Source organism: Scyliorhinus torazame, chromosome 7, assembly GCF_047496885.1.
Source record: "Scyliorhinus torazame isolate Kashiwa2021f chromosome 7, sScyTor2.1, whole genome shotgun sequence".
Lineage (NCBI taxonomy): Eukaryota > Metazoa > Chordata > Chondrichthyes > Carcharhiniformes > Scyliorhinidae > Scyliorhinus > Scyliorhinus torazame.
Window position 1 is genome coordinate 98,336,103 of NC_092713.1, and position 25,435 is coordinate 98,361,537.

General features: G+C 46.8%; 1 protein-coding gene across 4 annotated transcripts in view; it reads right to left on the minus strand.

The window, feature by feature from the left end:
- dnajc6 (DnaJ (Hsp40) homolog, subfamily C, member 6) overlaps positions 1-25,435 on the minus strand; it is a 197,243-nt gene that overhangs the window by 20,786 nt on the left and 151,022 nt on the right. For all 4 annotated transcript variants that reach the window (XM_072511120.1, XM_072511121.1, XM_072511119.1 and 1 more), the window contains 3 exons: positions 20,773-21,078; positions 18,864-19,012; positions 8,892-9,068 (listed from right to left, as the gene is read on the minus strand). In XM_072511120.1, coding sequence (XP_072367221.1) covers positions 8,892-9,068; positions 18,864-19,012; positions 20,773-21,078 — 632 coding nt within the window. The remainder of the gene's footprint in view (positions 1-8,891; positions 9,069-18,863; positions 19,013-20,772; positions 21,079-25,435) is intronic.

Consider the following 25,435-nt stretch of genomic DNA (forward strand, 5'->3'; position numbering starts at 1 on the left):
AGTTTGCACATTGAACCTAGAAGTTTGAAAAAAATTGTTCTTAATGCTATTGGCTCTTATGTGAACAAGCCCTAAATCAGAATACCCAAGATACCCAAATCTACTTTGCATTAATGAGGATGTAGATTTAAAATTTATACATGTAAATACATGGATGCTTATAATCAGCAGGCATAAAAGCGTGGACAATTTGTGGTTCCAAAAAGTAACCATAGAAGCTGAAGTATTAAAAAAATCCAGCTGATCCACTAATGTCCTTCAAAATAAAAAGCATGCTATCTCACCTACCTGGACTAATGTACATGCAAAAAAGCTCCCAGTTGCATTTGATGCCCCCTGAAATGCCGAGTTAGTCACTTGACTATGAAAAACTGCTATAAAGTTTATACATAGGGAAAACAGTGTCCAGATCTATTGACAATGAGCCTACCATTGCACCAAGACAAGAGCTGTCACGTCGGTCAACTGGCCCTGAAAGTCCTCCCCAGTATCTGGAGACAGGTACTCAAATTGGCAGAGCTGTCCCACTAGTCAAGCAAAGTACTAACTATAGTCAATTACAGAATAATATGTACCCCCCAAGTACCGCTGGTCAAGCACTGAAAGAAATAACTGCCCCAGCTTGAGCTTGTACAAGATGGTAAGGAAACCAACATGAGGTTGTAACCTCCTTGACATTGTCCTCATCAGTTACAGATCTGCCTATCCAGGATAAAAGCAGGGGAATGAGCACTGTCCTCAAAGATTATGGCCCAGATTTTCTCATCTCTGGATAGACAGAGACCAGTATACCTCATATCTTTTGGGACCCCTTGAAGTCTCAACGCAAGGATCTATGGGAATTCTCCAAGAAGTTTGACCAGGAACCTTCCAAAAAGGTCTCCAACTCAGAGTTAGATCTGCAACTACATACAGTTCAAACTTACTTACCCAGATAGTTGCTCTGGGAATAATAGATAGAGAAAAGCCTGGGTAATACCTGTAACACCTGGGTAACTATATAACTGGCCCCTCCAACACTCAGACTGACATCCTCAATTACCACCTCGACAACCAACCTGAACCAACCGGACTATCCCCAGCCACTCAACCAATACCCCTACCCGACTAGGCTCCCCAACCCAACACCCCACAGCTCATTTCAACCATTAACCTTGAACCCAACCCCATCCACCTACCTCTTTCCACCTACCCACCTCACCATCCCGCTATCCTACCCAGCACATCAACCTTGCTGCCCTACCCACCTCCTCCCTTTCCATGGCTATTTTTCAGTAAGGTGTGGTTTCTGTGTGGACGGTCTGTGATGTTTGCTGAACTGGGTGAAAAATTGGCTGTAAATGTGCAGTTTTTTTGTCTGATCAGGGTCAGAAATAGGGTTTCTGACTGGATTAGGAGACCTTGGACAATGTGTCAAATTCATAGTGTTCATTGAGTTTTGAGGCACTACCATCATTCTTTGTGTGATAGACTAAGGACAGATCCAAAAGTGGGCATCCGTGAGATGTTATAGGTTATCAGCAGCAGAGCTGCACACTACCATCATTTTTAATCTCATGGCCTAGTATCTTGTTCAACATTAAGCCAGGAAACCAATTATAGGCACAATGGGATTGCATAAGGGCATCATAGATTATCATCGAATTTACAGTGCAGAAGGAGGCCATTCGGCCCGTCGAGTCTGCACCGGCTCTTGGAAAGAGCACCCTACCCAAGGTCAACACCTCCACCCTATCCCCATAACCCAGTAACCCCACTAAGGGCAATTTATCATGGCCAATCCACCTAACATGTCAGATGAAATGCCAGGGAGACCTCAGAATTTGTACAACTGAGTGCAGCAACAGCAAAAGCAGCATGTTATAGACAAGAAAAGCTGTCCTACAATCTTTGGAGGATCACAGCAAAGCTCTCAACTCAAGCACATCCAGTCAGGAATTATGGCATATAAATAGATAACCAACAGGAAGTGGAGACTCCATTAATATCCAAACCCTCAACCATGGTGGGGCCAGGGCGTGGATTTTAAAGACAAGAGTGCTTAACCAAAATCATTCGGCAATCCCATTAGCCTCTTCCTCAGAGTCATCAAGATTCTGCTCTCCAACATATTCAGTTATCTACATGCCATTAAGGCATGGCTGAGTGCACTAGACACAGCAACAGTTACGGTCCTTGATAGCATCCTTCCTGTTATGTTGCACCAGAGCTAAATGCTCCCGTTGTAAATCTGTTCCACTACAGCTATAATACTTGCATCAACTGGAAATTATTGAAATCGACCCAGTGTGATCTAGTCACAAGGACAGGATGTTTCTAACTGATAGGTATAGTTTTTAGACCTAGTATTGAAATTAGTTTAAAATAAACTTTTAGTTAACCCAATAAGCGCTGAAAGGGTTAAAACTCCCTCTATAATGCCGTCAAACGGGAATTCAAAGGGCCGGCGAGAAGGCAGAAGCGGCAGCAAGAAGCAGGAGCAGTGAGCAGACGGACCAGCGGACGCACAAGGCGAGGCGGAGGCCTTGCCGAAACAAGAGAGGGGCGGCCGCAACACAAATAAAGGAGCATGAACAGACAGCAATGCCCCCCACTACACCGGGGGAGAGATGGCAGACATTCCGTAAAAAAAGAACTGGCCACCATGAGGGAGGTGATCAAAATGGAATTCCAGGTGGTGATGAAAGAGGTGAGAAGGAGGTGACGACGGAAGCGATGGCCGTCCTCCAGCGCACGATAGATGGCCTGGGAAAGAAGATGCAAGCCCAGGAAAGGATGATCCTGGACCTGGAAAGGGCGGCAACCAACTAGAGTGACAGAATCGTGGCTCTGGAAACCGAGGTGAAGAGATTGGTGACGGCCCAAGGGAACCTGAGGGGAAAGGTAGAGGACCAGGAAAACAGGTCCAGGCGACAGAACATCCGTATTGTGGATCTGTTGAGGGGGTGGAGGGAACGGACCCAACGGCCTACATCACCCACATGCTTGGCAACCTGGTCAGGAGGAACAGCTCCCCAAACCCCCCAGAACTCGACTGGGCACACAGGTCGCTCTGGCCAAAACCCAAGACTGGGGAGCAGCCGAGAGTGATCATTGCGAAGCTGCACCGGTACCAGAACCGGGAAAAGATTCTGAGGTGGGCCCGACAGACAAAGTTGTGCTCGTTGGAAGGAGGCAGAATATTGGTCTATCAGGATATTGGGGCTGACCTCGTGAAAAGGGCCGAATTCAATAAGGCGAAATCGACACTTTACAAGAGTAGGGTGAGGTTAGGCATGTTGTTCCCGGTCAGACTCGGGGTAGCCTATAACGGAAAAGAACATTACTTCAGAACCCCAGCAGAGGCTGAGGAGTTCGTGAAGACCAACAATCTAGAACAGGAACAGACGCAGCAACGGTGAGGGCAGCGGGAAAAATGATGGAAAGTGGAGGACGGAGCGAGACCAAGATCTGTTGAATGGATGTGTTTGCGCGGGACTGCCCTGCCGCATTCTCGGGCTAAAGTAGGAGGGCAGAGAGAGGGAAGTGAGGAGAGGGGAAACAGTTGAAGGGGGCAAGGCAGGGAATGAAGATGGGCAGACAGAACAGAGACAGTTCGAGACCAGCCCAGGGAGGTGAGCCACCGTACTAGCACGGGAAGATAAGCAGCAAAGCGGCGCACTTCTCAGGGGAGAGGGAGTGTCTGGCCAGGGGGGGGGGCAACCCACGGAACAAAAAAAGGGCAGAAGGATGGGAAAGGATTGGCAGCGTGACAGACACAGGCCTCAGTAGGCATGGAGCAGGTTGAGGAATCAAAATGGCGCCGCAAGCAGCCACTTTGGAGGGTCCCTAAACAAAGGGAGACCCCGGAGTGCAGGGGCGCACCCACGTAGCGTACTCACAGTTAACGGCCATGTTGGGTGCCCCCTGGACAAAGGAAAACCCCAGAGCGCAGGGACCCGACCTCATGGGGAGAGCGGCGACCAATGCCATGTTGGATGGCCCCTAACAAAAGGAATCCCTGGAGTGCAGGGGCGCGTCCACCAGGTAAGTATGGTTGATTCCGCAGGACCGGGGGGGGGGGGGGGGGGGGGGGGGGGGACTTAATGGCCAGTGAAATGATCCCGAGTCTTTGCCTACCTGAGAAGCCTGAAGGCGGACATAATTTATCTGCAGGAGACACACCCGAGGGAAAAGGACAGACTACGGGTAAAGAAGGGCTGGGTGGGATAGACGTACCATTCATGCCATGGGACGAGGGCTAGGAGAGTGGCCATACTGATCAACAAGAGGACGAGATTAACTGAGATTTGGACGGTTACAGACCCAGGGGGATGGTACATCATGGTCAGCGATGTCCTGGAAGGGGCACCGGTAGTACTGGTAAATGTGTACGCTCCCAACTGGGACGACACAGACTTTATAAAATGACCATGGCGGAAATCCCCAACATTGACACACACTGACTGACTATGGGAGACGACTTTAACTATGTACAGGACCCGCTGACCGACCAATCAAACCCCAGAACGGGAAAAAAGACAGGCATGCTAAAGAACTGGGAGCATTTATGGAGCAGATGGGGGCGGTGGACCCGTGGAGGTTCTTGCACCCGGGAGAAAAGGAATTCTCGTTTTTATCACAAGTGCACAAGGTGTACACCCGTGTCGACTTCTTTGCAGTGGGGAAATCGGTGCTTCCAGGAATTACAGGAGCGGAATACCCCACGATAGTCATCTCCTACCATGCTCCTCACTACGTGGATATGAGGTTGGAGACGGGCCATGCCCAGTGCCCCACATGGAGACTGGACACGGACCTCCTGGCCGACAAGGCCTTCTGCCAAAAACAGGCCAAAGGCGATTATGTGGCTAACAACCTGAACGGGGAAGTCTCACCTTCCACGTTCTGGGAGGCCCTGAAGGCTGTGATCTGAGGGGAAATAATAGCCTACAAGGCATGCAGAGATAGGGAAGAGAGGGTGGCCAGGCAACAGCTGATCAACTCCATCCTGGAGGTAGACAGGAAATACACTGAGATCCCGACCGCAGAGCTGCTGGTGGAGAGGAAAAAGCTACAAATGGACTTTAACCTGCTATCCACTACGAAAGCAGTGTACCAACTCCGCTAGACACGGGGAACCGTTTCTGAACACGGAGAAAAGGCTGGCCGCTTATTGGCTCACCAGCTGACAAAGCAGGCAGCCACGAGGGAAATAGCGCAGCTAAAGCATAGCAGAGGCAGACTGGTAATAGTACTAAGAGAGGTCAATCAAGCATTTGAGACCTTCTACCGAGGACTGTAAACCTCCGAGCCCCCCGATGGGGATGCGGGGATGAAACATTCCTCGACGGACTGGAAATGCCGGTTGTGGGGGAAGACAGACAGGGGGAGCTGGAAGCACCAATAGATCTGGGAGAAATCATGGAGAGCATCAGCTCCATGCAGGCGGGGGAGGCACCGGAACCTGATGGGTTCCCGGACGACTTCTACAAAAAATTCACACCGGCCCAGGTCCCACATCTAAGGGACATGTTCGCAGACACACCAGCAAGGGGCACTTTGCCTCCTACGCTAGCGCAGGCCACAAACTCACTGATACCAAAAAAAGACAAAGACCCGATGGAATGTGGATCATATAGACCCATTTCACTGCTGAATGTGGACTCGAAAATACTCACAAACGTCCTGGCCAAAAGGCTGGAGAACGCCATACCGGAGGTGGTCACTAAAGACCAGACGGGCTTTGTAAAGGGTAGGCAACTCACTGCGGACATCAGGCAGCTGAGGAACATAATAATGACACCACCCCCGGGGAGAGGACACCAGAGGTGATAGTCTCCCTGGACGCAGAAAAGACCTTCGACAGAGTTGAATGGAAGTACCTCCTCAAGGTACTGGAACGTTTTGGGCTAGTAGCAGGATTCACCGCCTGGGTGAGACTCCTGTACAACGCTCCCAAGGCGAGCGTTCAAACCAACACCACCAGCTTGGAATACTTCCAGCTACAAGGAGGCACAAGGCAGGGATGCCCACTGTCCCGCTCCTGTTTGCACTAGCAATCGAACCCCTGGCAATAGCCCTACGGGGTGCGAAAAACTGAAAGGGCATCCAAGGAGGAGACAGAGAGCACAGAGTTTCGCTCGATGCAGATGATCTGCTCCTGTACGTCTCAAAGCCACAGGAGGGACTGAAAGCAATCATGCGGATCCGAAAAGAGCTCGGAACCTTCTCAGGTTACAAACTCATTCTGGGCAAAAGTGAGGCATTCCCAGTGAACCCAAACAGGGGTGGGACAGAGCTGGAGGGACTCCCGTTCAAAATAGCCCAAAACAGATTACGATAACTGGGAAGCCAAATAGCCAGAGACTGGACACAGATCCACAAGTGGAACCTGACCAGCCTGGTGGAGGAAGTCAAAAAGAACCTCCAGAGGTGGGACGCACTCCCACTTTCTATGGCGGGGAAAGTGCAGATGATCAAAATGAACGTGCTGCTGAGGTTCCTCTTCCTGTTTAGGTTCATACCAATCTTCATCCCCAAGGCCTTCTTCCAGAAGTTAGATAGCTTAATTATGGCATTTGTGTGGGGTGCAAGAACCCAAGCGTCGCCAAATCAATACTGCAAAGGAGGAAACTTAACGGAGACCTGGCACTGCCAAACCTGCAATATTACCACTGGGCAGCAACAGTGGAAAGAGTGAGGGGATGGGTGCACGAGCCCAACTCAGAGTGGGTACAGATGGAGGAAGCCACCTACAAGGGAACGTCTCTCCAGGCCCTGACCACAGCAGCACTCCCACTCCCATCAATCTTGGTGAAATAAACATTTAGCCCAGTGGTAGCGGCCACACTGAAAACGTGGGGCTAGCTAAGACAACATTTCAGACTGACCGGGATTTCTCCCATGGCCTCCACCCTGCGGTAAACCACAGATTCCTACCGGAAATGCTAGATGCAACCTTTAAAAAATGGAGACAGGTCGGGGGAACACTGACAGTCAGGGACTTCTACGTGGGGCACAGATTAGCGATGCTGAATAATCTGACGGAGGAGTGGGAATTGCCGACAGGACTGGAAATGAGACACCTGCAAATAAAACATTTCCTCCACAAAGTGACAGTAGGATACCCAGGGCCCCGGAGATCACACTATTAGAGGACCTGATGACCACGGACAGTAAGAAGGGGGGACTCTGTGGGAAAACATACGGACAGCTATTGGTCAGAGCCCGAACACCACTGGACGAGACCAGACAGAAATGAAAGGACGAACTGGGGACAGAAGTGGGGTGGGGACTCTGGAGCGAAGCACTGAGAGCACTCCTCCTGCTCAGCCTCATGCAGTTCAAAGTAGTGCACAAGAGCACACTTGACCAGAAGCCGAATGAGCAGGTTCTTCCCAGAGGTGGAGGATAAATGTGAACGGTACCAGAGGGGCCCGGCCAACCATATCCACATGTTCTGGGCATGCCCCAAACATGCCGGGTTCTGGACAGCCTTCTCCGAGGCAATGTCCAAGGTTGTGCGGGTGAGGGTGATCCATACCCAAATGTGGCAATCTTCAGGGTATCGGAGCAGCCAGAACTACACATGGGCAGGAGGGCCGCCGCCCTAGCTTTCGCTTTCCTAATCGCTTCCCTAGTCGGCTGCAATCAGCAGCACCATCCAGCTAGCTGACCTTTCGGAATTTCTCCATCTGGGGAAGATAAAATACGCCATCAGAGGATCGGAGGAAGGCTTCCTTACTGCATGAGGACAATTCGTCGGTCTGTTCCAAAACTTGTTTGAGGCCAACAACAGCCGGTAGGGGGGGAACTGGAAGGATTAGAGAGGAACCCCCCCCCCAAAAGACAAGGAGGCATGCCAGGGATGCACAACCCAGGAGGAGGGGGGGGGGGTAATCCATCCAGCCCCCCACCCACTCATCCACAAGAAAAATGACTGAAGCTGACAAAGGGAGAAAAGAAGCGGGGTAGCAAGGAAAAGAGGGAACACACCCCCAGATCGACCAGGGAGGATAGCAGGGGTGGGGGTGGTGGGGGAGGCAGAGGAAATGGGGAGGGATTAGGGAAAGGGAACCACTCCAATTTTCATCACACCTCTGGTGTGAGTTTTTTAAATTTACAGAAAGGTATTGTTATAAACCTGGACCGGGCAACAACCCCCCAACCCCCCAATAACTTGTTTAAAATAACTACAGTTCGAGATCCAAAACACAAGCTAAAGAGAATAAAGCCACAAGATTCCACAGGTTTTGAACAGTTTGGAAAATCAAGGTAGTTTTAAGGGATTAATATTTGTATTAGTAAACATAAATAAGGTATAGTTTTGAGTGGGCTTAATTCAATGTTTCGGTGCCTGGAAGGATAAAACCTATAGTTAGATTCATGCTGGACAAAGTGTTTACATGTGTGGGGGGCTGGTTAAGTTCCAAATGTGTTTCTATTGTATGTAGAGAGGGTTAAAGCATAAATAATAAAAGCCATAAGCACATGGGTGTTGCTTAGCAACTGGGGCCTAGTAAGGAAGAGAAGCTTTTAAGTTTTAATTTAGCTAATTTTTGAGCAGTTGGTTAGGTAGTGAGAGAGTAAGCATCTCTCACAGCTCTACTAGCTGGTTTAGAAGGCTATAGAGGAGAAGGAACATTTCTCTCAGCTTTTCCAGGAAAAAAAGCCACGCCATGGAATATTAAGAAAACAAGTGCAGAGCTCTGAAGAACAGCTAGTTAAGGAAACCAGTGAAACAAAGAGAAGTGTCCAAGAAGTCTGGAGTTAAGTGAACAGAGACCCAGGGTATTGTTCAATAATCATGATCCATGCATTGTAGGGTGAAAAACAAGTATAAGCCAGTCTACCCAGTACCCCAAACAATAATGCTAGCACAGGAATACTTAACTGAAAAGGAAACTTACTTTATCAGGGTGAACAACAAGTACTGCCTTCCGATAGACCTTTTTCACCTGTTCAGGAGTTACCAGATCAGACATTCCTACAGGCTTCCATTTGGTCTCTCCTTCCCATAGAACAGTATGCATGGTTGACAGCAATGCACGTATATTTCTTTCTTTTCCTTCAATCCAATCCAATAACTGAAATGATAAAAAATAATTAATCATCGCTCTATGAGTAGCATATAATCAAGAGAAAAATAGAAGATGGCAAAAGCAAAATACAGATACTGGATATTTGAAATAAAAACAGAAAGCGCTGGAAGTGGCCTGTGTGGAGAGAGAAGCAGCGTTAATGTGCATAATTCTCCTGAACGATTCCCATTGGCACTAGGAGTAATGCGGATATGCCATTCAGTGCCACCTAGATAGTTTTTCACAGGCTCGGGTTTAAAGTTGGCCCCGAGAGGGCCGGGGCCTATACCTGCTGAAAGGTTCCGCTCCCTGGAAAAAGGCAACCCGATCTCAGAATAGTGTTGCAGAACCCTCTCCCCCATCAAATCACTGGGAAGCCCCCCCCCCGCCGCCCGACCTCAGCATCTCCCCCTTCAAACCCCACCAGGTGCTCTGAGTGCATCCCCCACACATGCTCTTTCCAGGAAAATCTTCAGAACAAAGAGGACAAAAAAAAGCTGCAGTTAGGAAAAGAGCTGCTCAAAAGATGAAGCACTTATGAGTTAATGGATCCCTGTAGTGTGATATGAATAGAACAACAGTAATCCTTTCTTTGAAACTGCCTGGAACTGTCAATAGAGGCTTTTAAAATGCAATGGTCCCTGAAATTGAATGTAAACAATGCAGTTCAAAGCTTTTAGGCTTCTAGACATGGACACAGACTTGAAAAAGATAAAGGGCAATGAAATAGAATGTGGACAAAAAACACTTCAAAGGTTTCCATCACATTTGAAGGAAGACTTTTAACTTTATCTCATAGATATTTCATTTTATCATGCTGGAAGACAATTTAAAGTGTTTAAGACTACGGATGGGAAGACTTTCATTGTATTCTCAGAGATCTTTCATCTTCACGTGCTGACACACAATTTGAAGGATTTAAATTTGCAGATAGGAGGTCCAGCATATTGGCCCCCATCTCAGTAAAGACCACATATTTGAGCTTCCACCAGTCCAGCCGAAGCCCCCCCCAAACCCCATCTCCCCTGACAGACCCCCCCCCCCTCGGCACCCTGGCAGGTGCAGGTAGGTTACTCAGCCTCTTGCCCTCTCCTTCAGAGTGCAGGCCATCATGTCCTAGTTTCTCAGGACTTGCACAAATTCACGGCAATGAGACTCTCAGCTTGGCGGGGCGTAGGGGGAGGGGGGGGGGGGGGCGGGGGGAGGCAAGGGGTTGGAGCATCCCAGGAAATCCTTCCAAATAATGGTAGTAAAATTAGGATTAATAAGGGATTTGCATGATCCCGCCAGGCTTTGGAGGGAGCCTCGGCCGGTTCGGCAGGGAAGGCCGGGCCGTGAGACTCACAATGGGTTTGACGGCAGACGTGAAACTCATTTTCTGCTCCACGCCCGCTTCAACGGGCTGTCGTGAATCCCACCGCTAGCTTGTGGACCCAGAGAATCCCCCCAATGTTTTAGGTCAATACGGTTTTCTCCTCACAGATACTGTCTGACCTATAAGGATAAATGAAGAATTTTAATTCTGAACATCGGCTTTCACTGTAACATCTTTATTAGTCGTGAATTTTTAACAACATGTTGCCAATACAGCTTTATCCTCAAGCAAGTCACAAAAACAAATCTGGTGATTTCTTTTTTACTCATGGTACCGGATTTTAATTCCGGGGTTAATTAATACTGGAAATGTATTCTTATTATATAGGATCCACATCATAGATGCCCCATTACGGTGTAGTATGAATAAGGTGGATTTTACCTTACGAAAACAGAATTCAGTTTCAAATAAACATGTATTAACTGGGTATGGTGTTTTTCACTTTCCCAAACCAGAATTTTTTCCAACTTCTTTGAGTTAATTGCCAATTAGTAAACAGTGTTCTGTTTTGTTCTTGCCAGGAAACGTCTTGAGATTGGATTGGATTTGTTTACTGTCACGTGTACCGAGGTACAGTGAAAAGTATTTTTCTGCGAGCAGCTCAACAGATCATTAAGTACATGAGAAGAAAAGGGAATAAAAGAACATATATAATAGGGCAACACAACATATACAATGTAACTACATAAGCACTGGCATTGGATGAAGCATACAGGGTGTAGCTCGCAGAGAGTCGCCTCGCTCCGGCGGCATCTTGGTTAGCTTGGTTAGATTCCACAAATTCATTTCAAATAAGTATGACCTTGGATCCAGAAGCAGTACCTTAAGGAAAATATGCAATTCCGTTAAAATGTCTGCAGAATCAGTAATTGTATTTAAGAATGTTTGGAAAGGATTTTTAAGAGTTTGTGTCAATTGTAAGGAGATCAACTGTACTTTTCTAGGTTTAAGAAATACTAGTCAATGTAATTTGGCAAAACGTTACCTGGAAGCAGTACCAATAGGGAGTTAAGATATGGAAGCCATGTGCCAGATGCAAAGAAAAGCTGGAGGCAGAAGGTGATGAGCACTCAAGATGAAAACAGACAGAAATAAGAACACATGAAATTCTTGAGATAAAACACAAATCTCTTTCAGGAAGGAGGTCAGTTTATTTCTGTTTGGCAAAGGGGCTGTTTGGCACAAGGCTAAATCGCTGGCTTTGAAAGCAGACCAAGGCAGGCCAGCAGCACGGTTCCATTCCCGTACCAGCCTCCCCGAACAGGCGCCGGAATGTGGCGACTAGGGGCTTTTCACAGTAACTTCATTGAAGCCTACTTGTGACAATAAGCGATTTTCATTTCATAAAGGAATTCTTGCAGGTCATGTGTGGTGAATAAAAGAAGCTGAACCCTGAAAAATGTTGTGATTGCTCGAAGATTCAAAGCTAAAGAGCTGATTGTGTTATCAGAGGCGGCCGAACCATGACCTGGATGTTATTGGTTGATCGGGTGAAAAGAAACACTGGAAAGCTACAGATCCAGAACTGTTGTGTCCCTGGGTTACAGAGTTCACAGAATTGTACATTGCAAATAATAACTGTATCCATGAACAACTATTGTCAGATAGGAACCATGACCTAACCTGCGTGAATAAAAAACATCATACTGCGAAATGGTATATCTATGTAATGCCATTAATGCTGAAGGTGAATGGTTGTGTAAGATGCATCTTTGTGAAATGACTAAAGTAAAATGTACTTTGTTATTTGAAGTATCATTTGCCTGTTGCATTGGTTTGGGATAAACTAACAATTCCAGTAAGTATTTATATTCAGGGGTTGTTTGGTAAATTGGATTTACAATTTGACCCTTCCAGCCAGTCAAGACAGAAGACTTTCAAACCCCTCTATCCTGGTTATTTTAAATACTTTGTCATTGGAGCAAGGAAACATTCCAACACATTATGTATCACATTCACTTTCTAGCAAAGGAAATGCTGTAAATCAGCTGACCATTTATTTGGATCATCATCCTGATTTAGTTTTTTTTTTAAATTCATTCATGGGACGTGGGCGCCGCAGGCTGGGCCAGCATTTATTGCCCATCCCTAATTGCCCTTGAGGGGGCAGTTTAAGAGTCAACCACTTTGCAGTGGACTTGGAGTCACATGTAGGCCAGTCCAGGTAATGATGGCAGGTTTCCTTCTCTAAAAGGACCTTAGGGAACCAGATGGGTTTTTACAACCATCGACAATGGTTTCATGGTCATCGTTAGACTTTTAATTCCAGATTATTTTTTTATTGAATTCAAATTTCACATTTGCAGGATTTGATCCAGAGAGTTTACTAGTCCAGTAACAATACCACCAGTCCAGTGACAATGCTACTATGCCTCCACTTCCCCTTTTAAGGTAGGATTTTTGTCTAGTCTTAGATTTGAATATAGAGTAATGAAAATATGCAAAATTTGGTTGCTTATCTAAGGTTACAGTCTCTTCTTTTTGTGCTGATCCATTCTTTAGTACTTTCCCCATCATAATGCTGGCAGCTAAATTCTGAATGCAAATTAAGAAATGCCAAATGCCTGTGTTCTGGAATTTTAGATAAGGTACCACCCACGTAATAAGGAATGATTTGGGAACTCAGATTTTCTCTTTGGAAAACATTTGATATAATTAAAATTTTAGATCCTGAAGATGAGTCAGGAAACTTGCTAATCTAAAATTGGCAGATGGGAATTGATCACTTAAAAAGGATGGGTCAAGTCCCGAGTTCTCTTCTTATTCCTAAAAAAATCTAATATTCCCATACCCAATTCCATTTACATTTCCACACACAATTCCATTTACAGTCCTATACCCAATTCTTCTTTTTTTTTTTTAAAAAGGATGCAATTCTTTTTGATTTCTTTTTCTTCATTTTGACTTTGAAGACCCATTGGAATATCAGTGGGCATATTGAGTGGCAATTTCAATAGTCTAAGACTAAGTCACGCCTTGGACACCACCATTCAAAACGCTGAGCTCATGCTCCAGGCTTTCCACTGCAGTCACCACCCTAGCAGTGTTGACCTCGGTGCCATGCATTGTCGGCACCATTTCCTGTGCCCGTGGCCTTTGGGGCACTACCAATCGGCTATGCACACTCTGGAATGTCGCTGGCACCCCCTCCCGAATCTCACGATTGTGTCATAGCCATGTCCTAGCATCTGCATCAGCTTCGAGATAAACTTGCCCAGAGGCTCGGCATCTAACCGGGACCCATCAGAGTCCTGGGATCCAGCAGACCTCCGACTGCTGACTCCCTTGGATGTTGCTGCCTCCACCTGATGTGACTCAGCAACTGGATGGTTCCCACCAGATTGTGCCACAGAAGCCTGTGCACTAATGTCACCTCCCAAGGTTTGTGTCTCTGTGCTGGTGGAGGGTGTGGATGATAGCTGTGATAGGTCAATGGTGGTCTCCTCGGAGCTCTCCTCCGAGGTGGTTTCTTGGGTGGCGAGGGTGACTCTGGATGGCCCGGACCCATCAGTTGGAGATTCTATAAGAGAATGAACATGTGGTCAGTGAGAGGGAAGGATCATTTTGTCCAATGTGAACAACTCACTTGAGACAGGTCAGCTGGGTGATGGGGCTGTGGAAAAACCGTGCCCAAAATGACAGTTCCTCCATTAAATTGCACGCATACTGTTCTAAAAAGTGGACCTGAATAAAAGGTATTAACTCATCCTCAAAGCTTTCTTTTCCAATTTGCTTTATTCAATTTATAAAATGATTAGAATTGCCCACAAGTGTAGCATCCTTTTCGACAAGGCCCCATTATTTTTGGATTTATACTCTGTCCTACAGCGCAGGTACTGTTAAGAAGCCCACAATTTATTCCCACCAATATCTCTTTTCCCTTGCTACTTATCTTCACCCAAACTGTTCTACATCTTGATTGTCCAAGGGAAGATCATTTGGCATTAATATGCTGGTCCCATTCTTTATTAACAGAGCTACCCCATCCCCTTTTTTTCATTCCACACTCCCAAAATGTTACGTACACCTGAATATTTTCAATTCCCAGACTTCAACATTTTGCAACCATGTCCCTGAAATGGCTATCATATCACAACTATTCATTTTGATTTGTATTTTCAAATCATCCATCTTGTTACCAATGCTGCATGCATTCCAATAATGAGACTTATGTATTTTTTGCCATTTTTTCTACCATCATTACTTGTGAACTCTGAAGTTTGAGTGCTGCGCCTTCCTGTCACACTCTAGTCATCATTAGCTCTAATGCTATGCTGCATAATTGTCTTTTTCTCCACAGAGCTAATTATCCAATTCACCAGTTCACTGGTCCAAATCCAAAGTAATCTCATCATTCTGCACTAAGACCATAAGACCACAGGATATAGGAGCCACTCCTTAGTGGCCACCCGTCCCATCGAGTCTGCTCCGCCATTCAATCATGGCTGATATTTTTCTCATCCCCATACTCTTGCCTTCTCCCCATAATCCCTGGTCCCCTTATTGATCAAGAACCTATCTATCTCTGTCTTAGAGACACTCAGTGATTTGGCCTCCACTGCCTTCTGCGACAAAGAGTTCCACAGATTTACCACCCCCTGGCTGAAGAAATCCCTCCTCATCTCCATTTTAAAGGATCATCCCTTCAGTCGGAGATTGTGTTCTCTGCTTCTAGTTTTTCCTACAAGTGGAAACATCCTCTCCACGTCCACTCTATCCTGGTCTTGCAGTATCCTGTTAAGTTTCAATAAGATCCCCCCATATCCTTTGGATCTCTAACGAGTACAGACCCAGAGTTCCTCATATGACAAGCTCTTCATTCCAGGGTTCTTGTGAACCACCTCCGGAACCTTTCCAATGCCAGCACATCCTTCCTTAAATACAGGGCCCAAAACTGCTCACAATATTCCAAATGGGGTCTGGCGAGAGACTTATATAGCCTCAGATGTACAACCCTGGTCTTGTATTCTAGCCCTCTCGACATGAATGCTAACATTGCATTTACCTTCCTAACTGCTGACTTAACCTGCTCGTTAACCTTAAGAGAATCGTGAAAAAGGACTCCCAAGTCTCTTTATGCTTTTGATTTCCTAAGCATCTCCCCATTTAGAAAATAGTCTGTGCCTGAATTTCTCCTTCCAACGTGCATAACCTCACTCTTTTGCACATTGTATTCCATCTGCCACTTCTTTGCCCACTCTCCGAGCCTGTCCAAGTCTTTCTGCAGCCCGCATGCTTCCTCATTACTACCTGTCCCTCTACAGATCTTTGTATCATCTGCAAACTTAGCAACAGTGCCTTCAATACCTTCTTCCAGATCATTAAAGTATATTGTGAAAAGTTGTGATTCCAGCACCGACTCCTGAGGCACACCACTAGTCACCGGCTGCCATCCTGAAAAAGACCCCTTTATCCCCATTCTCTGCTTTCTGCCAGTCAGCCAATCCTCTATCCATGCCAGGATCTTACCCTTAATGCCATGGGCTCGTAACTTATTTAACAGTTTCCTATGTGGCACCTTGTTAAAGGTCTTCTGGAAATCTAAATAAATCACGTCCACTGGTTCTCCTTTGTCTAACCTCCTTGTTACTTCCTCAAAGAACTCGCACAGATTTGCCAGGCATGACCTCCTCTTGACGGAACTATTCTGACTCAGTCCTATTTTATCACGCACTTCCAAGTACTCCGCGATCTCAACTTTAATAATGGACTCTAAAATCTTACCAATGATCGATGTCAGGCTAGCCAGCCTATAATATCCCGTCTTCTGCCTCCCTCCCTTCTTAAACAGTGGTGTTACATTAGCCACTTTCCAGTTCTTTAGGTCCCTTCCTGCCTCCAGTGATTCTTGAAAGATCACCACCAATGCCTCCACAATCTCCTCAGCTATCTCTTTTAGAGCCCTAGGGTGTAGTCCATTCGGTCCACGTGATTTATCCACCTTCAGGCCTTTCAGTTTCCCCAGAACCTTATCCTTAGTGATGATCACTGCACTCGGATTCTCCTGGAGCTCTGGCATCCCACTGTTGTCTTCCACCGCTAAGACTGATGTAAAGTAACTAACCTCAGGCAGAGCATAAAAGGTGACAAATGTGAGAAGGGAGGTGGTCATTGCAGGATTGAGGGTGTTGCACCTAAATGCATACGGAACAAGGTAAATGAGTTTGTTGCGCGCATTTCTTGGTTCCTCTGCCATTTCTTGGTTCCTCTGCCATTTCTTGGTTTCCTATCATTACTTCTCCAGCCACATTTTCCAGTGATCTTATGTCTATTTTTGCCTCTCTCATCCCTTTTATATATTGAAAAAAATCTCTATCAGGTCGCCCCTCAACCTCCGTCATTCCAGTGAAAACAAACTGAGTTTATTCAACCTTGACTTGACTTCCCTCGTCAGCCATGGATGCCTTGTCCTCCGCTTAGCATGTCTCCTCCTGCTTGGGATAAATTTAATAATAATAATAATAATAATCACTTGTCACAAGTGGGCTTCAATAAGTTACTGTGAAAAGCCCCTAGTCACCACATTCCGGCGCCTGCTCTGGGAGGCTGGTACGGGAATTGAACTCACGCCGCTGGCCTTGTTCTGCCTTCCAAGCCAGCTGTTTAGCTCGCTGTGCTAAACCAGCCCCTCTGTTTGTGCACAATTTCTGCTGCGACTCCCGAATAACCCCCAAAATCTCCTGCCATTGCTGTTGCACTGTCTTCCCTGCTAGGCTCCTTTGCCAATCAACTCTGGCCAGATCTTCCCTCATGTCTTTGTAGTTACCCTTATTTAATTGTAAGACCATTACATCTAATTGCAGTTTCTCCCTCTCAAACTGCAGGGTAAATTGTGGTCACTGTTCCCTAATCAAGTCTGCCTCATTACACATCAACAAATCCAGAATTGTCTGTTCCCGAGTGGGCTCTGTCACAAGCTGCTCCAAAAAACCATCTCTTAGACATTCCACAAATTCCTTTCCTTGGGATCCACTACCAATCTGATTTTTCAGTCCACTTGCATATGGAAGTCCCCCATGATTATTGTAATATTGCCTTTTTTACATGCCTTTTCTATCTCCCGATTTATTTTCTGCCCCCACATCCTGACTACTGCTAGGGGGCTTGTACATAACTCCCATCAGGGTCTTTTTATCTTTGCGATTCTTCAACTCTCCCCACAGAGATTATATGCCTTCTGATCCTATATCGCTCCTTGCTATCGATTTAACTTAATTCCTTATTAACAGTGCAACTCTGTCCCCTTTGCCCATTTGCCTGTCTTTTCGATGGGACACACATCCTTGGATATTTAGATCACAGCCCTGATCCCCTTGCAGCCACGTCTCTGTGATGCCCACAACATCATACCGGCCAATTTCAATGTGCGCAACAAGCTCATTTACCTTGTCCCGTATGCATTTAGGTACAACACCCTCAATCCTGCAATGATCACCTCCCTTCTCACACTGGTCACTGTTTACGCTCTGCCTGAGGGTGATGTTCTCTTACTTTGGTTCTCTATTTCCCCTGCAGTTATTATACCTTCTAAGCTCACATTCTGGTTCCCACCCCACTGCCATACTAGTTTAAATCCTCCCGAGTGACTTTAGCAAACCTCCTTGCCAGAATATCGGTGTCCCTCCAGTTTAGATGCAAGCCGTCCTTCTTGTACAGGTCCCACCTGTCCCGGACGAGATCCTAATGGTCCAGAAATCTGAAACCCTCCCTCCTACACCACTAGTTTAGCCACATGTTTAACTGCACCATCCGCCTTTTTCTAGTCTCACTGGCACGTGGCACAGAGAATAATTTTGAGATTACAACTCTAAAGGTCCTGCCTTTTAGCTTACTGCCTAACTCCCCCATCTCCTTCTGCAGGACCTCACTCTTCCTGGCTCTGTTGTTAGTACCTATGTGTACTAGGCCTCTGGCTGTTCACCCTCCCCCTTCAGGACTTTCTGTGTTCGTTCAGAGACATCCTTGACCCTGACACCAGTGAGGCAACATACCATCCTGGAGTCTCTTTCACGTCCACAGAAGTTTCTATCTGTGCGCCTTCCTAGAGAGTCCCCTATAACGATCGCTCTCCTGAACTTTGCCCTCCCCTGCTGAGCAACAGAGCCAGTTGTGGTGTAACTGCAATTGGCAACTCAGTGTCAAAGTTTTGTTGGTATATATCCCATTACACTGTGCCACCAGCTTGGGCAGCTGTGATTCCGTTCTGAGTGGCCAATTACAGACTGTATTGAAAGAGGCTTGGGAGCAGCCTGACTATTTGCCCGGGAAGTTGCAGACCTCCAGAGGACACAAGAGTGGCACTACAGAAGAATAATTTGCAAAATAGTTTTATCCACGAGGTATCCACGAGGAAAGAGAAATGGAAGTAGTAATACAAGATGCTATATTTGCCCATTTTCATTGTATCGTTAGAAAATGCCAGTCACCTTCAGTTTCTCTGGATCCATGTCTTTAGCCATCTCCTCCTTTCTCATTTCAGATATTGTCTTTGGACCTTTCTTGTCCTTCTGCGAAGCAAACCCTTGGCTTGACAGCAAGTCCTCAAAGTTACTATCTGCAACCTTTGGTCGTGTTCCTAAAACAAATGCAACATCAATACTATAAATTACAAGATGCTGGGTTAGCCGAACACAGAGGTAAAATGGTCACTTTATTGACAGCATTTGGCTGGAAGTCTTGCCTGACATATATAGGCATTGCCAATACTTTATTAACCTAAATAAGGCAATGTCTTTTACTTCACCATAAACATAATTTTTAATTAATTAATTTCTGGAGGATCATAATCCGAGCAAACATCTTCCTTTAAGGGTCAATCTTCAGATTAAGGCAAAATGTTGGTGGGATACATTGGACTTGATATCAACCATGTATCTGTGGACAGAGAAAGAATAAAAATATTTTTCTTCAATCAATCTGTTGAGTTGGCTGCTACACTCTCCGACTAGAAGCTAGACTACGTGTTCCAGTGAACTGCATTCCTTTGCCCTATTTTTCTCATGGGCAAACACTGAAGCCCGGCTAAGTTAACTTCCAGCAACCTTAATCAGAGGTACATTGGACAGAGATAGAGTAGTTTGTTTTTCATTGGATTTAGATGTGCATTAAATCTTCGGGTGAAATGTAAGGTCAACCTCTCGGTTTTGTTGCATTTTCTACTGAAAACCCCAATTCTAGCAGGAATATAATTTGATGGATATTGGTTGCCCTCTGCTGCACGAGTCCTTCACCATCCCAGCAAACTTACCCCCACTTGACCATCTGATTCTTCAGGTGCAAGTATAGATGGTAAAGGCGGCAACTGCATATCCAAATACTTTCCAGGAGGGGCAGCAACCAGAAATAGATCATGTGATTGATTAATCCTTTTGTCACCTGAAGAGCACCAACTCCCAATTTCAGCAGCTCCACTGGATTCCGCTGACTTGATTATTTTAAAATCCTTCCCAAACGTTTTTACCTTTTCCTGTCTTACTGTGTCACACTTCTTGGACAATGCTCACAGTCAATTTTCTCAAAACATGCACAGGAAGGTGCACAAGAGCAATTCAGGATAACTTTTACTCTTCCCTGTTTTTGCCCCCATGGAGGCATTTTTTGCCTCAAATTAGTGGGCACCTGAAATCAGTTGGTGGAATGAAGGGAAAGAAAACTGCATCAAACCAGTCCACAGTGAAGACAAATAATGAAATAGATGGGAACATGCTTTGAGCAATTAAAATCAGCAAGGGAAATCTTAAAGACCAGCACAATAGTGCAACATGTTTCTGCAGTAATAAATTGCACAAATTCGACACAAGTTTATGATTCTGTTATCCACAAAGCTTTGAATTTCAGCCAGGCATGATACGAAGCAGATCATAGAATCATAGAATTTACCGTGCAGAAGGAGGCCATTTGGCCCATTGAGTCTGCACCAGCCCTTAGAAAGAGCATCCCACTTAAGCCCACACATCCACCCTATTCCCGTAACCCATTAACCCCACCTAACCTTTTTGGACACGAAGGGCAATTTAGCATGGCCAATCCACCTAACCTCGACATCTTTGGACTGTGGGAGGAAACCGGAGCACCCGGAGGAAATGCACGCAGACACGGGGAAAATGTGCAGACTCCGCACAGACAGTGGCCCAAGCCAGGAATTGATTCTGGGACCCTGGAGCTGTGGCACAACAGTGCTAACCACAGTGCTACCGTGCTGCCCTAATTCCCAGAGGGAAGGCAAGGGAGACAAAAATGGGTAATCTTTAAGATGTGCTTGGAGGCATCTGCCAGTTCACGCCTTTGACTAGACAGGTACAAAAGAAAAGGGAGTCAAAAAACATTCATACTTACCATATGGAGGACCTCGTGGGCCGCGTTCCTCTCGAGTACCCATCATGCCAGTAAAGCTCACATTATAGTTGGGTCTATTCTGTGGAGATGATTGGGGTATTGGTTGTTGGGGCTTTGCCTGTTGTGGTTTAGTTTGTGGCTGTTGCCAGGCAGGTGAGCCTTGTTGCCAAGCAAATCCTGTGTTCTGCTGCCAGGAACCTCCTCCCACTGGTTGAGGGGATTGTTTCTGTGGAGAGCCCATTGGTTGAAAAGATCCTCCTGGTGTTCCAGTGGGTGTGGTGGGTTTGCTTGAAAATGCTGAACCACCTATTGATGGAGCACATTACAACATTTAAACTTGTAAACATAGCTCTCATCAAAAATGATTCCTCTTTGTATTCATCACTAATCTCCAGGAGAAACAGTGGCATGTGTTTATTCATTCTTTTTACGAAGATACGTGGTGCCTGACCATCCTAAAGTGCTGCTGCTTCTGAAGCATCCCAATGCATGCACGTTATGCTTTAGAAAGAAAATAACTTCACTTCGAGGAAGTCCCAATTCACATATTCAGACTGGAAAATTGATATCCTAAATGCTGGAACACTGGGAAATTGCATGCAAGATACACCCATTGCCAAGTGAGGATTTAAATAATGTAACTACTATGGGGCTCTCCATGGTTCAACTCATCGGAACAAGTTGCAGAGTTGCAAGGTGCAAGACATTTGCACCTTCCATGCACCCAAGGCTGACATATCCAATGACTCCAGTGATCTGAAACTGAAAAACTTGCCTTCACTGCCTTCCAGGCATGCTGCATTACTGAATTATGGAAATGGTGTTGTAAAAGAATACAGTAGTTCCACCCTCCTCATAACCATCATACCCATCATCACCTCCATTCAGCGACTATTAGATATGCAGCCAGATGCTGAACCACTCAGACTTGTACATGCAATTTGGGTTTCTTGGTTTTAATTTTTTGCCATCACTTCTTAAGTCACAGTTATATTTTCGGATCAACTCGAAAATAATTTTGCGTCTTGCGTCTCAGATCACTCTTACTGCCGAGTTGCAACTTCCACATTTTCGTCCAGAGTTTTCTGTAGCATTTGAGATAAAGTACTATGCCAAAATATCAGGCACAAACTTTACAAGCTATTTTAACCACATTCCCTCATATTTAAACAGCCGGTTCTTTATCCATTCGACTGCCTCCAGGACCACATTGTAGAATTATGGAATCTCTACAATGCAGAAGGAGGCCATTCAGCCTACTGAGTCTGCACCGGCCCTGGGAAAGAGCACCCTACTTAAGCCCATGCCTCCACTCTATCCCAAAGACCTAGTGGCCTTTTGGACACTAAGGGGTAATTTTAGTATGGCCAAACGACCTAACCTGCACATCTTTGGACTGTGGGAGGAAACTGGAGCACCGGAAGAAATCCACGGAGACACAGGAAGAAGGTGCAAACTCCACAGTCACTTGAGGCTAGGATTGAACCCGGGTCCCTGGAGCTGTGAGGCAGCATGCTCACTACTGTGCCACCGTGTCACTCATCTATACTGTTAACCTGCTCTCCTAAACAAGCAGCAGAAACACCTGCCCAAAGTAGATGGAACCATTCTCTACAAATACATGTCAAGACCCAATTATGTGATCGGAAAACACTGCAATTTTAACAGGCTTGAGTAGGGAAGCTGGCTGACCAGGTCTTCGTATAACTTTTAATGCTGGCTTTCCCCCCCACCTCCCTTGATCATAATATTATGTGGGGTGGACAAGGTCTGGTGTGATGTATGCACCTCAAAATTCCAGTAAAATTCCACCAGATGCTGTTTATCTATCAAACCACTTCTTTTTTTTTTTTTTTAAACAAACAATTTACATTGAGGTATTTTTTGGCATTGTAAACAGTTACAGATAACAGAAATGTGCAAACATCAATATAAAACCAATACTTCAATCAAACCATACTGCACATGCCCGCTCCTCTCCCCTAGACACTATTTTCATTTTCATTTCACTACCCGCCTATTTATCCCTCCTACTCTAATTCCCCCCCCCCCCCTCTTCCCCACCCCCCCCCCCCCCAACCCCCGCTGACGTTCACTCTCCCGCAAAGAAGTCGATGAATGGTTGCCACCTTCAGGCAAACCCCAGTACAGATCCCCTCAAGGCGAACTTATTTTTTCCATATCCAGAAAACTTGACATGTCCGAAAGCCATAGTTCGGACTTCGGAGGTTTTGAGTCCCTCCATACCAGCAGTATTCGCCGCCGGGCTATTAGGGAAGCAAAGGCCAGAACATCTGCCTCTTTCTCCCCCTGGACTCCCGGGTCTTCCGAAACCCTGAAAATTGCCACCCCTGGACTCATCACCACCCTTGTTTTCAGCACCCGGGACATGACCCCCGCAAATGCCTCCCAGTACCTCCTAAGCTTAGGACATGCCCAAAACATGTGAACATGGTTTGCTGGTCCTCCCACGCATCTAGCGCACTTGTCCTCTACCCCAAAGAATTTGCTCATCCGAGCTACCGTCATGTGGGCCCAGTGAACGACCTTAAATTGAATCAGGCCGAGCCTGGCACATGTTGGGGTTGAGTTTACCCTACTCAGAGCTTCCGCCCACAGCCTGTCCTCCATCTCCCCGCGAAACTCCTCCTCCCATTTGAGTTTCAGTTCCTCCGTCTGGGACTCTTCCCCCTTCTTGAGCACCTTGTAGATATCCGAGACTCTACCCTCTCCTCCTTCTCCTCTAGAGACTATTCTTTCCTGGATCCCTATTGGCGGGAGGCGTGGGAAGGATGGGACCTGTATGAGTACAAAGTCCCGCATCTGTAAGTACCCAAAGTCATTTCCCCTTATCGGCCCAAATTTCTCCTCCAAGCCCCTCAAACTCGCAAAGCTCTCCTCCAGGAACATATCACCCACCCTCCCCACCGGCATGTTCAAAACCCTCCATCCATGTTCCCGGGGGCAAATCAATGGTTATCACATATTGAAGCCTAGACAGACGCAACCCACCCCCCCAGGCTTCCTCCACTGGCCCCCATATCCTGCCCCAGTCTCGTGCCACCTGTATCCCCAAGTACCAGAAACTTTCCTCCACCAGCCTAAATGGCAGCCCCTTCAGTCTATTCTCCTGGCCCCTTGCCTGCACCACAAACATCTCACTCTTGGCCATATTTAATTTGTACCCTGAAAACCGGCTGAACTGCCTCAATGTTTCCAGTATATTTTCCATCCCGGCCAGTGGGTCCGACAGGTACAGGAGCAGGTCGTCCGCATAGAGAGAGACCCTATGTTCCACCCTCCCCTAGTCATTCCCTTCCACCCCTTCGCAGCTCTCAACGCCATCGCCAACGGCTCTATGGCCAGCGTGAACAGCAACGGGGAGAGTGGGCACCCCTGTCTGGTCCCGCGGTGTAGTCTGAAATAGTCTGACATTATCCTGTTCGTCCTAATGCTAGCTTTTGGGGCCTGGTACAATAGTCTGACCCAAGTAACCAGTCCCTCCCCGAACCCAAACCGTCCAAGCACCTCCCACAAATAGCCCCACTCCACCCAGTCGAAGGCCATCTCAGCGTCCATTGCCATCCCTACCTCCACCTCCTTGCCCGTCGGGGGCATCATGATCACATTAAGTAATCTTCTCAAGTTAGCTGTCAGCTGCCTGCCTTTCACAAACCCTGTCTGATTGTCCCCAATCACCTCCGGTACGCAGTCCTCAATTCTAATCGCCAGGACCTTGGCATCCACATCGATCAGGGAGATTGGCCCGTACGACCCGCAGGATTCCGGGTCCTTGTCCCACTTCAGTATCAGCGAGATGGTGGCTTGCGACATAGTCGGTGGCAGGGTCCCTCTGTCCCATGCCTCATTAAAAACCCTTGTCAGGACCGGTCCACTATCTCCGAGAACTTCTTGTAAAACTCTACTGGGTATCCATCCGGTCCCGGGGCTTTCCCCGACTGCATGGCCTTTAGGCCCCCCAATATCTCCTCCGTTCTAATCAGGGCCCCCAGCCCGTCCACTAGACCCTGCCTCCTTTTGGGAAGGTTAGTCCATCCAGGAAACTTCTTATTTCCTCCGGCTCTTCCGGGGGTTCTGAAATGTACAGCTTACTATAGAAGTCCCGAAATACCTTATTCAGTCCTGCCGGGTTCTCCACTCTGTTCCCCTCCCCATCAACCACTCTACTTATTTCCCTGGTCGCCTCCCTCTTCCCGAGTTGCTGCGCTAGCAATCTACTGGCTTTCTCCCCATGCTCATACACCACTCCCCTCGCCTTCCTAAGTTGTTCCACGGCCCTACTCGTGGATAGCACCCCCAGTTCCGCCTGCAATCTCCGCCTCTCCCCGAGTAGGTCCTCCCCCGGGGACCCCAAAGAATTCATGCATGCTCGTCTATCCGGTTAATTTCCCTAACCAATCTGTCCATTTCTGATCTGTCCGCCCTGACCCTGTGAATTGAGATCCGCTCCCCCCTCACTACTGCCTTCAGCGCCTCCCACAGGGTCGCTGGTGAAACCTCCCCCGTATTGTTCACCTGCAAGTAATTTTGCATACACTTCCGAAGTCTCTCACATAGCCCCTCCTCCGACAACAGTCCTACGTCTAACCTCCATTGCGGGCGTTGGTAATTCGCTCCCCCGACCTGCAGGTCCACCCAGTGC